The 13,082-nt window shown below is 42.2% G+C and overlaps 1 protein-coding gene across 1 annotated transcript; it reads right to left on the bottom strand.

Annotated features, from left to right (window-relative positions):
- Window positions 1-73: 73 nt before the first annotated feature.
- On the bottom strand, window positions 74-11,297 carry trpc4apa (transient receptor potential cation channel, subfamily C, member 4 associated protein a). The gene is made up of 19 exons (XM_076994305.1): window positions 11,131-11,297; window positions 8,990-9,118; window positions 8,016-8,132; window positions 7,837-7,891; window positions 7,587-7,642; window positions 7,328-7,456; window positions 6,822-7,023; window positions 6,513-6,701; window positions 6,274-6,416; window positions 5,045-5,176; window positions 4,889-4,947; window positions 4,695-4,796; window positions 4,487-4,570; window positions 4,150-4,240; window positions 3,774-3,914; window positions 3,544-3,655; window positions 2,703-2,815; window positions 2,281-2,487; window positions 74-2,133 (listed from the first exon to the last, which is right to left on the bottom strand). Exons 1-19 carry the CDS (start codon window positions 11,254-11,256, stop codon window positions 1,996-1,998), a joined length of 2,325 nt encoding a protein of 774 aa, XP_076850420.1. The 5' UTR covers window positions 11,257-11,297; the 3' UTR covers window positions 74-1,995.
- Window positions 11,298-13,082: the final 1,785 nt, after the last annotated feature.

The raw sequence follows: 13,082 nt of genomic DNA, 5'->3' as shown, positions 1-13,082 counted from the left end.
GCAGTACTCCATAACTGACCACACTGACAGCTCAGAGGCTCAGAAATATATTCAACACAGACAGACCCAAAAGTAGTAAACTCAAATTTATTAAAAGACACCTACTGGGTTTCAGGTGGCTTAACTGTAGAGCGGAAGTTTTAATAATTCCATGAAATTTTGATAAATTACGTAGCCAAGTCGGTAATATTGGCACACATCAGTCCCAAATAAAATATGCACAACAGGAAACAGATGATTAAAAGCTGCTGTAAATGTTTTCATATACAAAGAAGAGATCTTGTTATGGCAACAGCTATGCTTACATCAATATTGGCATTCAACTTAGATTAGGACTGAAAAAACATCAAAAATGAATTGAAAAAACTTGGCCACCTGATTCAATATTTCTTATGACAAAAATATCATAAGCCCCAGTCTACATGTGTGAATAGGTGAATACCTACAGACACAACCATGCATTTCCAGGTCACAATTCCCCCATCATATTTTTCATAGGAAGAAAAGCTCAACATTGCTGGTAAATGTTAGTTGGTGGTGAATATGGTGCTCAACACATTTTTGAACTGCAAACTCCAGCATCATTCAGACCTGTTGACATGACTTCAGATCCTGATCACGGCAACCACACCCACGTGGTTTGCTTACAGAAGGCGTGTTGCTGATGAAAACGTGAGCTGCACGACAGGAACAGAATATGCAAAAGGTGACTCAAGTGTGGGATACCCAAAAATGAGAACGTGAACAATTTATGCATTTGGTGCATAATTAAAACAAAAGGCAGAGAAGTGAAATAAACATTTCGTTATGAACAAACGCATTTTTATAAAGCGAACTTATGTGCAACAGATCAAATGTCCTAATAAACACTCAAACTTACTGTAGTGGGTTGGACTGAGGTAGTTGGTACAATTGCTACCCTGTCTCATGTCTAGGTTGCCTACCCAATACTGAGCACCTGAAGAGATGTTTAGCTCCATCAAAGAAAGACTACCGACTACTGACAGCACCAGCTAGTGAGTGACTGGCTCAGCCCTAGAGTGCGAGATTTCTGTTGCTTTCTACAGTAATTTAGGAGCTTGGCCAAAAGGCGCCATCATTAGGTGGCAGCATTTATGGGAGGGCTACATAAACGAGGACAAGTACTTCCTTCTTCTATTTTGTTTGTTTTTTTTTTAGCCTTGAGTAGATGAATCTGCATAGCTTTTTAATACCTGCTGAGTTCACTCTTAATAAAGTGTAAAATAAAACAAACATGAGATGGGAGGGCTAAAAAAAAAGATCATGGTGTTTGATGATGGTGCTAAGAATTTAAACTAAGTAGTCCTGATTGCTTTCATCATGTTTTGAAACCAAGACCTTCAGGAAGAAAGAGGCAGGTAAGGGTCAAAGGTAAATGACCACATCTTCATATGGGAGTGAGATAAGCAGGGACCAATCACACGGCAGGATCCCATCTCTCATCACGCCGGTGACAACTTCTCAGGTGACTGGTCCGGACGAGCCAGCCAGCTTCTCCGAGAAGCTCGAAACTTCAGCCTGGCTGAGTTCACTCCTCATGCAAAAAAGTTGCAGACATGGACCAAACATTCTCCTCTCCACCCGCTCTCGTTTAAAAGGCTCTTCGTGTGTCAGGGGTCTAAACACGGCCATAAACAAGGTTTAACAGTATGGAACAGTATGGAACATCTTCACACACTGAACATTTGCGCTGGACCAAACCGAATGGCCTTCACCACCCTGTTTGTTGTGTAAAACATAGTTACATAGCCCCCACCCCACCCCCCTAGGGGCCCAGCAGACAAGAAGCCCTTCAGTCTGACCAGGCGATCAGGCAGCCTGTGGGAACCTCACTGGTGATCTACTACATGTCAATGAGTGGGTCGAGAGGGCCGGTCCCACGGCGTCAACCCTCTGGGTGGAGTCTCTGGAGAGGTGAGCCAATAGGCAGCACGGCCATGGAACCCAGCTACCCCCGAGGCCACTCCCACGGGGTTAATCCTCAAGCAGAGCCCCGCCCAACTCCATATAAGGTTCATCGATGTAGCTGGCTACGGCCCAAAGGGAAGTCCTGTCTTCTCCAAGAAGAACGGAGACCGTTTCCTTCCAGTAGCTGAAAGGAATGCAGGAGCTCTGTACAGAAGAACATACACGTCACGTTTCTATTTAACACACGTCGTCTGCAAGAGGTTTCACTTAAGAAACCAAACTTCAAGAAACGATGAGAGTTTCAGGTATGAACTCTAAGAGTGTCGCATGTAGGCGGTGGGCGGAGCTCACGTTCTCGAGGCAGGTGCTGTCCTTGTCCTTGTTGAGGTAATGCCGTTGCCAAAAGCAGAGGAGCTGGTGGAAGTTGTTGAGCAGGCAGCCGGGGTACTTCTCGGCGTGCTCTTTCTCACGCAGAGCGCGCAGGTAGAAGGCCAGCTTGCCTCTCCTCCGGGCGAGCATCAGCATCACCAAGCTGGTGTTCAGACAACTCACGTTCTCCTGATGCACGACAGGGGAGAGAGGTTATTATTATGAGAGCAGATACTAGAGAAGGGATTTGAGAGATCAGGCTGGTATGTTCATCTGCAATTTGTTCATAAAATCAGCAGCACAAGATGCACATGACCAATGTCCACTTATCCACTGGTATAACCAATGAACCAAGAGTAATGGGAGCAGGGCTGGGGAAGTGTGCAGTGGAGGGGAGAGCTTACCTGGGTCAGTGTCTGAACATTGATAATGTTGATCAGGCGAAAGAGGAACGACAGTCTGTTCTCCACCCGAGCCATGAAGGACAAGAGGAAGCACTCGGAGAGCACTTCAACTACTACAGAGCACACACACACACACACACACACACACACACACACACACACACACACACACACACACCATTTTTAAACGGAATACTAAGCCTGAATTTTGCTAAAGATCCTTTCCAGCTTAACAATATAAGTTGTTTCTTCCCCTACCTCTGAAATCAGCTTAAGTAGCATATAGTTGCACTAACCATTTAAAAGCAAGACTGACATTAAAGAGCAGGAAACCATTTTATTTAGTTTAGACTTGACTACTGCAATTTCTTAGATTACAGCATGGTGTAAAATCAGGGCCCCACACAGACACTTACAAATCATGGCGGTAACCAATCAAAATTCACAACATTCACTCAATCACAAGTCCCATACTGGCAGCTAAAATGTTAACATGAACATTTTAGAAGCCTTTGAATTGTTAAAGTTACAACTGAACCCACATGTTGTATGGCTTTGTTCTGGAACAGATGAAAGTAGGAGTTTGACCATCATGCCAAACGTCAGTGTCCTGATCACACTGTGGGGCTTACTGACCACCTGACTATTTATAACCCGTTACTTAAGGGTGATAATCTTTTAAAATGTAGTGTGTCAAGTTTGACTGTTATATTATGTAAGATTAATTGTAGCTCATCCTTTCCTCGAAAAGCCACATGGCAAAAGTGGCTTAGATTGAAGCCATACCCAGGACCCAGCGTGGGTTCCTTTAAAACTCTTATGTCAGGAGCAGTCGTCATACCTCGGACGTCTTCGGCCAGGTTCTCGAAGCGGTCCAGAGACAACACGATGCAGCGCAGAAGCATGTTGGAGTCGACCAGAGAGCTGTTGATCTGGCTCAGGAAGACCTGGAACTGGAAGAAGAGCAGAGCATGTGAACCAGTATTCACGTGGGTACACGTGAGCTACGGCGTATATTTGCTGGGTGCTTCTAGCAGAACTGGGACTGTGAGCAGGAAGGTGGTCTCATACCTTCTCCTCCGTATTCACGTATTTGTTGAACCTCTTAAAGGCGTCAACATTGAACTTCAAGAGCTCCCCAAGAAGATCAAAGTAGCTCTGTAGAACATCACGGGACCTACACCCACTGTCAATGATGCAGAACAGGATGTGCTACAGGAAAAGTAGATCAACAAAAAAAAAAAAAAAACGATTGTATAGTAGTTACGAAACTAACAATAAACAGAAAAACGTGTCCAAGAAAACATAGCCTTGATAGCACAATGTGCAGAAGACAAATCAACCTAAATTAAACCATGCAACTCTGTTGGTTTCTGGTGCATTCAGCAATGTTTGAAGCTTTTGAAAGGGAGGACTTGAGATTGGTATGCTATGGTGCTATCCTTACCTCCAGCAGACCTCGCTTTAGAAGGAACATCTGGTCTGCATATGAAGTGGCCCCCCTGAGGAAGCTCTCCACCGCACGGGCCTGCCAGAACCTGGTGGAGAGGGGTCCAGACGGCCTCATTAACTCAGACTGCAGCACACGATGAGTAATAATCCAGAGGAACTGAATAACTGGAATTTCTGTTGTGCCTTTTGTTGTGCTAACCTTTGGATTTTACTCGTGCAGAATTAGAATTTTTTTAATCATGAAATGAACACACAATGATAATATTGTTAAGAATAGAAAAGTGGCGTCAGGGTTGACGATGGTCTGGCTGTTCCAGACGCTGTGGCCTTACCTGAAAGAGGAGTCTGGAGGTTCTCTTTTCATTACAGCGAGTAGTCTTGTGAGTAGCCCCTTCTTACCGTCACACACCAAACTCCTAAAACACCAAGTATCACCAGCATTTCACCGACAGCCTTGTTTGGCCAGCGTTACATTAGGATAACTAAGCCACATGTTTTAAGAGCAGGAGACAGCCGTTCTCGTCTTCGGACCAAGCTCACCTGTCCGTGTTGACCAGAGCCTCGACCTCAGGAATGTTCGCCTTCAACGAGATGGCGCTGAGTTCATTCAGCTCCTGGCTGTTCAGAAGCAGGTATTTGTTCCTGATACAAAACAGCATCCTTTATTTAACCCTTGGGCATGGTACACAACATTAGACACAACCTTCCAAATGAACCAGCAGCCTGTCACTTACTCGTGGTGGTCACTGAAACTCTGGAGAAGCCTGAGGAACTGGATTTTGAATGATATTTCCTATGAAAAAGAAGAACGGAGCGTAAAATAAGGCGACTCAAAGACTCCCGTAAAGGGGAAACCATTGGATGACGCTACAGCAAGAGAAGAAACTCACAGGACTGCAGTCACAGCTCTCGTTCTGACTGTGCACCACATGGTTGGAGGCGGTGTACTTTCTCCAGATCAACTTGTCAAACAGACTGTTGAGGCCAGGGATCAGGCGGAACTCTGCCAACATTTTATGAACCTGCAAGAGAAGGAGAATCGTGCAGAACTGCCTGAGGTGCAACGGAGTCGTCCGGCTTCACACAAAACATCACAGTCTGAGACACCTTTCTTTGAATTAACATGTACTGCACCAAGAGTCGTTCAAGATTTCTGTACGACAGTTATTATTGAGCAGCATGATTAATGTTTTTGTCATTTGTAGCAGATAAGTGGAAGTTCCTTATAAAGGGACAGGATCTCTACATCATCGACCTCTTCAAATGTGCATTTAGCAGTACCAAAATGTCAGTAACGTATCTTACAAATACAGGCCCTGCAGTTTTAAAAGTTTTAAAAACGAATTGAATAAACATGATTAAATAGGATGCTTCCATTTTAGTACCCATACTAACTCATCTTATCCATCTGTAATACTCAGAGTGAAAGCTGAAGCAGTTCAGTTAACACGTTCTGACAGCATCATGGAAATATCTGTGGGATGGTTCTTCTCAGGTCTTGCATCATGTAATGTATTATAGTTTTCAAATCATCTGCATTAGGGATGGTCATATAAACCTTTAACGTCCACTTTCTGAGTTGACGGGTACCATTTGTTCTTTCAGGCATTCAAGGATTTGTAGAAAGAATTTCACATATGTAGACGAGGACTGAACTGGTTGAAAAATGGTTGAGAAGCTGGAATACAATTTATGTTGGGAAAGAAGAAGCAGATACAACTGGATCTCCAGGACTGTTTTTCCTTTGAAAATTATAATCTGCAATAAGACTTTCTGCTAAATCAGAGGTCTCCTGCTGAAATTGCAAGATTAAGTTGACTGAATTCTAAATCCCCCAATGTAAGCAGATTTAGAATCTTGGGACCTGAAGTCTATAATAGATTGACAATAGAGTATTAATGTTTTCAATGCATCTTGTAAATTTCTTGTTTAAACTGAATCAAAACAATAAAATATTTTAATTATCTAGAAATTAGTGCTTTTAAATTCCAGGTTTTTCCAGACCTGTGCAAGACCTGTGAATTTTGACATACAAATCAGCCAGGTAGACTAACTTCTACAGTTCTTTCAAGAACAACCTCTCAGACTGTGAATTCAAAAGTAGAGCAGGGATACCCACCTGGTTCCTCTGCCGGCCCATGAGGAGCACACACAGCACGTAGAGAACCTCCACTTTGTGCATGATCTCATTGACTATCTTCATGGACTGAGGCAGACGATGTCGGAGAGGAACTGTGGCCAGCGTGCTCTCATCGGAAGACTCTGAAATCAAAAGTTAACAGCAACACACATGAACGCTCTGGTGTCTCACTTCGATCGCGTCAGCGTCCGCTACGTGACATCAAAAAACAACGTTACCAGTGCTGCTCTGATCCACTCCATCTGTGGCCATCTGCACAAGGGCATCCAGCACCAGAGCGTTGTCCAGCCACGTGTACCACTCCTCCAGCTCCTGCAGGAAGTTGGACACGCCCGTGGCTTCGGAGACCTTGCGTGTCGCCAGCTTACACAGGCGCTCGATGAAGCCGGGGATGTTCAGAAGGGTCACTGAGGAGAAGGGGAGACACTTCACTATTTACACTTTAATGAAATCGTAATGACAATTTGAAGCGTCTCCAACATCTTCGTGTTAGAACCGGGAAGAAAATGCTCTGAAAGAATGCAAACCCTGGTTGTGCTCAGCTCGGGAGGGGCCGCTGTCCCGTTTCTGCTGTGCGTTCTTAGCCAGTAGCGTGTGTTTGTCATCGTTTCCCACGTCTGGCTCGGAGATGGTGACAGACAGAATGCGACAGAAGTTGGCAAGTTGCTGCTGGTCAAAACTCTGAACCAGACCAGGAAGGTTAGGAATCCCATCCAGGTGGATCATCTCCTGCAGAGGAAATGTCACACAGTCAAACTCAGTAATGCTGATTTATTATCCAATGCAAGTATGTTCTTAGTGAACGTAAGAATGCACTCAAATCAAGTTTGTTAGTGCTGGAGGAGGTATGAATTTTCTGGATTCATTTGAGTCTTTGATAGTACAGTTACAAAATATTTGACAACAAAGGTAAACATTTTTAAATCTTAAATAAAACAATAATGCTAAATAACAAACCAGTTCCTAATGTGTCTAAGGAATTATGGTTAACTAAAACTGGGTTATACAATGTTTTTAATTTAAGGTCACTGGCCTTTTTGACACCAAGAATGTCCTCTATTAGAGTAGCAGTTTGCAAAAAAATCTTCTTATTGGTCATCAGTGTGAAAAGGAAGAAGACAAAATCGTCCCTTGCCGCGAGGCTTTTTGTCACACCCTCCGTCTGAGAAACAACACCACCACAATTACAGTTACCAACATAAAAAAAAAACACACAAACACCACCAAGATGGTCTTAACAAACTGCATAAAACTATGATGGTGAACTTGTGATGTAACAGCTGAGTACTTACGCAAATGCAGCAGTTGTAAAGCACACTAAGGCAGTCTTTCACCAAGTCGTCATTCACTGAAATAATTCACAATATCCACATTACTGAGGAGAAATACAAATCACCTGAGCTTAGACAGTTTCACACACTAGAGCTCAATGCTTTGCATACTGGAGCCTAATTGCTCCGAGAATTAAGTTTAATTGTTCACAGATTATATCCTAATTGCCCAGAGATTATAGCCTAATGGTTCAATTCTTCTCACACTTACTCTTATTTTTCTTCATTGAGGTAAGAGTGGGTCTCATCAGGATCTCAACCAAAAGCTGAACATAAATAAACAAGTGATAGTTAACACACAATTAAACAACCTTAAGATCATACAAATATTTCAGAAACATGTCTGCTTCAAGGTGAGACAAAGCTAAAAGACCATAAAAAACCTCTTACATCCACTCCGCCAAAGAGGTCAAAGGTGTACGTGTTTGGGAAAGTAGCCTCTTGGGCCGTCTTCCTGTCCTCGGTTACAAAAGACATGGCTTCCATCGAGAGCAAGGAGGACAGCTCCTGCAATGGAGGAATGGACACATCAGGGTTTTCCTGACAGAAAATCTACCCGCAGAACAGAAGCAGAAGGCTTTCCTCAGAGAAACTCCTTGTAGAGGGCACAGAAAGCAGTGGACGCCACGGTGCTAGCAAAATTTTACGAGAGAAGCGACAATGCACAATGAGAGTTGCGTCAGGTTTTCCCTGACTTTACAATCTACACGCAGTCAAAAATGCTCCAGAAAATGCTTGTAGAGTTTGGAGTGCACTGGAGTCTGGGCACTTGTACCCAATAGGCAGTGTTGGCCAAAATTGCTATCATAATGGATGTTGATTACATTTTTACATTTCTGTGAGTCATGATGGTTAACCTTTTGCTTTATTACCTCTAATTCAATGGTATACTGTTACTATGTTTTTGCCCATCCAAACATTGAGCTCAAAAATAAACAGTAAACTCTTGATGACTTAAAAAATGAGTGGGGATGGGGGAGGGGGGTGAAGGGACAGAATATTTTTGGACAGAACCTAACTGGGAATTTGGAATAAATAAACCCACAATTTCAAGTTAAAGAGCACAGAACATACTAAACACACGTATACTAGTGTGCTATTAGTTATTTTTTCACTAAGCATTTAGATATTCTTCGTAAAGGACGTGCAGTCACTAGTACCCGAGTGTCAAAACGTGGTCGAGGATTCCGTCCAATTTTCTAAACAAAACTTTAATTTAACAATCTCCTCAAGGTTAATAAACAGCAGCAAATCAAACCATTCAGCTGAAATAATTTCACTACATTTTAGACATGGATCATTCTGAGCCCCCTCCTGTCGGGCTGCGTTACTGACCACAGCTGTGTGTTAAGGGTTCACGCTACCTTGAGCACGCTCCGTGTGCGTATGAAGTCACTGTTCAGATGACTGCTGCCGTACAGCTCCTGCAGGAGCACGGGGATGCCATGCCACCGGGCACTCTTATCCCTCTCCTGGAGCAGAGCCGCGGGGAGCTGCCGAACAACAACAGCCAATGGGAATGCAGCAAGAGCATATGTGGTCATGGCACTACAAAACTGTAACGGCCAATGGGAATGCAACAAGAAGATATGCAGTGATGACTCCAAAACTACATTGAATCTAAGTGGTGATTAACGAGTTTGTGCAATTATGAAACTCAAAAGACAAACAACAGATCAGTTGCATGCTCTTTTGCAAATTCCAGATTGTACTTTATGTAGTATGTCTCTGGAAGACTTTTTTCTCCAAAAATAATGTCACACAAAACAAGGCTGTATGATCTAAAGGCAATATTAAGAAGAACACAATCATTAAAAGAAACAAGAGACCACATAGCTTCTTATCCACACCTTCCAATTGAAAGGTTCCAATCCACCTTAAATATCTTTCACACAAATATCTTTGTGTTGGCCTGCATTGGTTTGTAATGTGTGAATGACTATTAAGCGCCTTCTGCATCATCATTTAAGGTGGCATGAAACTTGGTGATGCAAAGATGCATCTACTTCAACCTGTGTGTGCAGGCATGGATCCTTCATGGGGCTTTTCTGAAAGCATCTTCAATAACCCATAAACTCTTACAAGAAAACCCAGACAGTCAATTACTAATGACCAATTTTGGGAACAGGAACCTGGAAACTGTTAACTGATCTGAGTCACTGTGCGTTCACATTAGCAGGCGTTAATTTCACCCAACGTTTTTCCTCATCAGACAAAAAATCTCTGCTACTTCGTTCCAATGTATTTCTTCAATTCTTTCTGTAGAAAAATATATACATTATACTGAGTACGAAACTATAGTTTTCATTTTTTGAGCATTAACAACAATAAGTATCAGAACAAAATCATTAGCAAAAGGAGCATCTAGAGACATTATCTAAAGTGTCTGGCATAACGCAAGGAATGTTCATTTTCAAATGAATAAAATGCAAGACCATTATTACGAGACTCTTTATTTTGAAAGTCCTTATTAAATCACTCTGGATACAGGGGGTTATAATAAAACTACGGTTCTCTTGCCCCACGTCTCTTTATAAGTGTGTAAAGAGCACATGAGCACTGCTTTGGAGATCCTGCTTGTCGCTAAATAGGAGTACAAAGTCTCCCAGTCTGAAGAAATAAAACTGTGGCTTTCTCGCTCCTAGTGTGAACGCACGGTAACGCTACGCGGCTTAAAGGGAGACTGCAGCGAGCCAAACCAGTCTGGGCGTTCGTTTTGATTGAACATAATCACCGTAATGAAGCACAGTGTCACAGTAAAAGTTTTTAAAATAACGTGTTGGTCAACATTAGCTGGTCACAAAACAGTTTCTACGTACGTGAAACACGTCCTTGTTTCTAACGAACATCAGCTGTGCCAAAACATTACATAGCTACGACGCTAAAGCTAATGGCGACCGAAGAAACGACACCAGTTGGCTGATTAGACACCAGCTACCACGTTAACTAACAAATGAACAAAAACCCTGAAGCTGTGGTGTTTTGTGGGGCTCAATGTTAAGCTAAAAATGGGAAAATTGCCACCAGGATGAGCTAGCTAACCCAAAGACGCGCTAGCTGGGTTGGCTAATCCAGCTAAAACCAGTGTGGCAGGGGTGTGTGCGCAAACAAACGTTTACCGACTGCGTGTCACGGTTTGTGTGCATCCATAAACACACATTTTCGGTTTTTGTTGTGGTACTTTACTTATGAAGCTCGCTTGATAGCTAACTAGACAGAAATTAATGTAAAAAGGAAGGCGAAGTGTCAGCAGGCACGGCCAGCGGTGAAGTTTTCTTTAACTGGCTTGGTCTAAGTTGTTCTGCTTCTCTTAGGAGTACGTTAAGCCCCACGTCGACTCGTTACACGGGGGTGTTTAACGGCTGCTTGTCATATCGGCGTGATTTACGGTGATTTAACCCGTCGAGAGGGACGTATCTGCGGCTCCGGTCCAAACCACACGCGAAAGCCCGATAATGTCTTGTGAAGGACAGCCTTGCGTCCAACATCCACACGCACTTCATACCTGCGTCCCTCTGCTGAAGCCTCGACCTGCGATCTGACTTTGCCGTATTCGTGTTAAAATGTTCCTGTTGCGAGTTATTTTATTTCCCCCCTTCCAAGGGGACTCGGGTCCCAGCAAAGTCGCCATTAGCCTCTTCTTCCTGGATCTTTAAACAGGAAGTTCGAAATTGTTGCTTTCGTTATTCACTGTAACGTGTCCGGCGCCACCGAGTGGACGAAGAAACCAGAATTCAGTATAGTGAACTCTCCCAACGGAATTATGTAGTTAGGCTGCATAAAGCCATCTCGAGTTTAGGTCTGATCAGAAACGGCTTAAATATATCAATAAAACCAGTTATTAGTTACTGTAATGTAACTGGCATTATGCAAAACGCAAATAATTGGTACACTTGCCTTGATCCGAATGTAAGACATTTTGCATAGGCCTATTGATCCTAATACTTTCTAAAAAAAATTATATACATCCTCAAGACTTAACCTCTGCGGTCATGACAATCCCTTCAGATAGATAGCTTGATAAGGTACATGTATGAAACCTTCATAGACAAGGGTACTCCACAAGGCCAGTGCTCACTTTCACATCAGAATCATGAAGCTAAATAAAACCAGGTGTCAGGTGAGTTATTACATAAACAAACTATAAAACAAACTTAAAGACAAAGAAATTTACTATAAAACAAAGAAAAAATCTGATAAAATCACAGCATAGTGGCAGAGCTTCCTCTGTTTCTACTGTTGTAAGTTTGTGTCTGTCTGACAGACACTACACTGTCTTAAACACTGACACACTAAAATATGCTTAAGCAATGCACCATTAAATGAGGACATTAAGTGTCCACATCCTGATGTCCCAGGGTTGTGTCCTGCCATGGGGGACCACTGATGGGTCTGGGTGAAAGAGCATGACGATGACTGATGAGAAATATCTGCCTCAGATGCCACATATTTGCAACTAACTGATAGGCCTTTCATGCAACTTCACTTTATTAATTACAGATATTTTACATGTGTATTTTATTTCTGTATAGCCATATATATGGCTATATATATATAGCCATGTATAGCCATGTGGTCAATTTGTGTCAATTTGTTAACGATCTCCACCCTTGTCAATGCTGATCAGAAAACCACTTGGTGACATTATTTGGGTGGCAGAGCTTTACAGAACCGAGTTGGTGTCTTGTCAGGGTCGTGCGTTCTATGATGTAAAAAGCAGTGTGTTTAGAGAGTTCACTAGTCCACTCTACCCAGACAGCAAATCACTGTCACTTTTCAGGCAATACGTAATAAAATATTTAAATTCCATGGGCCAGTCAGAAGTAAAACTCAGTAGCACTAACCTACTGATGTCTGATTCCTACATCCATGTCATCATCTTTCTCACTGGCAGAGGGATACATACAGCATGTTAATTACATAGTTAAAATGTATAATTACAACATGGTATTACATTGTAATTTAATTGTTATTACACATTGTAATTACCTAGTTATTAAACATTATAATTACAAAATGTTATTACATTGTAATTTCAGATATTACAGTGCGTAATTAAATTGTTACATTAATAATACTAATAGTAATTAGTAGCAATTATTATCAGTAGTAGTGGTATAAGCATGATTATTATTATTATTATTATTATTATTATTATTATTATTATTATTATTATTATTATTATATTTAAAGCTCTGTGTTTCAGGGTATAAATTCATTATAATTACTAAATATGCTTCTGTGAGGATTCTGCTACCGTTATGCTCAATAACAACAGTCTTAATTTTAATGTGCAGATTTAACAGTAACTGCCGCGTCCTCCGTTTATGGCGTCTCGTGAGCTCTCACTCTTTCCCTCACTCGTTCTGTAGAAAATGAACACAAGTGTGCTTAAATGTCCTAATCATTGTCTTTGTAGCGCAGGTCTGACAGTTAACGGCAGAGGGGGATATAAAT

The sequence above is a fragment of the Brachyhypopomus gauderio genome, unplaced genomic scaffold (genome assembly GCF_052324685.1).
Source record: "Brachyhypopomus gauderio isolate BG-103 unplaced genomic scaffold, BGAUD_0.2 sc138, whole genome shotgun sequence".
NCBI classification, from domain to species: Eukaryota; Metazoa; Chordata; class Actinopteri; order Gymnotiformes; family Hypopomidae; genus Brachyhypopomus; species Brachyhypopomus gauderio.
The sequence above is the reverse complement of the archived record's forward strand: the minus strand, read 5'-3'. Positions and strand labels throughout refer to the sequence as shown.

What these genes read in the sequence shown, in the direction of transcription:
- trpc4apa (XM_076994305.1), bottom strand. Translation starts at nt 11,256, where the DNA reads ATGGCGACTTTGCTGGGACCCGAGTCCCCTTGGAAGGGGGGAAATAAA. An exon ending in TGGGCCGGCAGAGGAACCAG is followed by an intron (nt 5,177 to 6,273) that starts GTGGGTATCCCT and finishes CTTCTCTTGCAG; the next exon opens with GTTCATAAAATGTTGGCAGA. An exon ending in TAAAGCGAGGTCTGCTGGAG is followed by an intron (nt 3,915 to 4,149) that starts GTAAGGATAGCA and finishes CTTTTCCTGTAG; the next exon opens with CACATCCTGTTCTGCATCAT.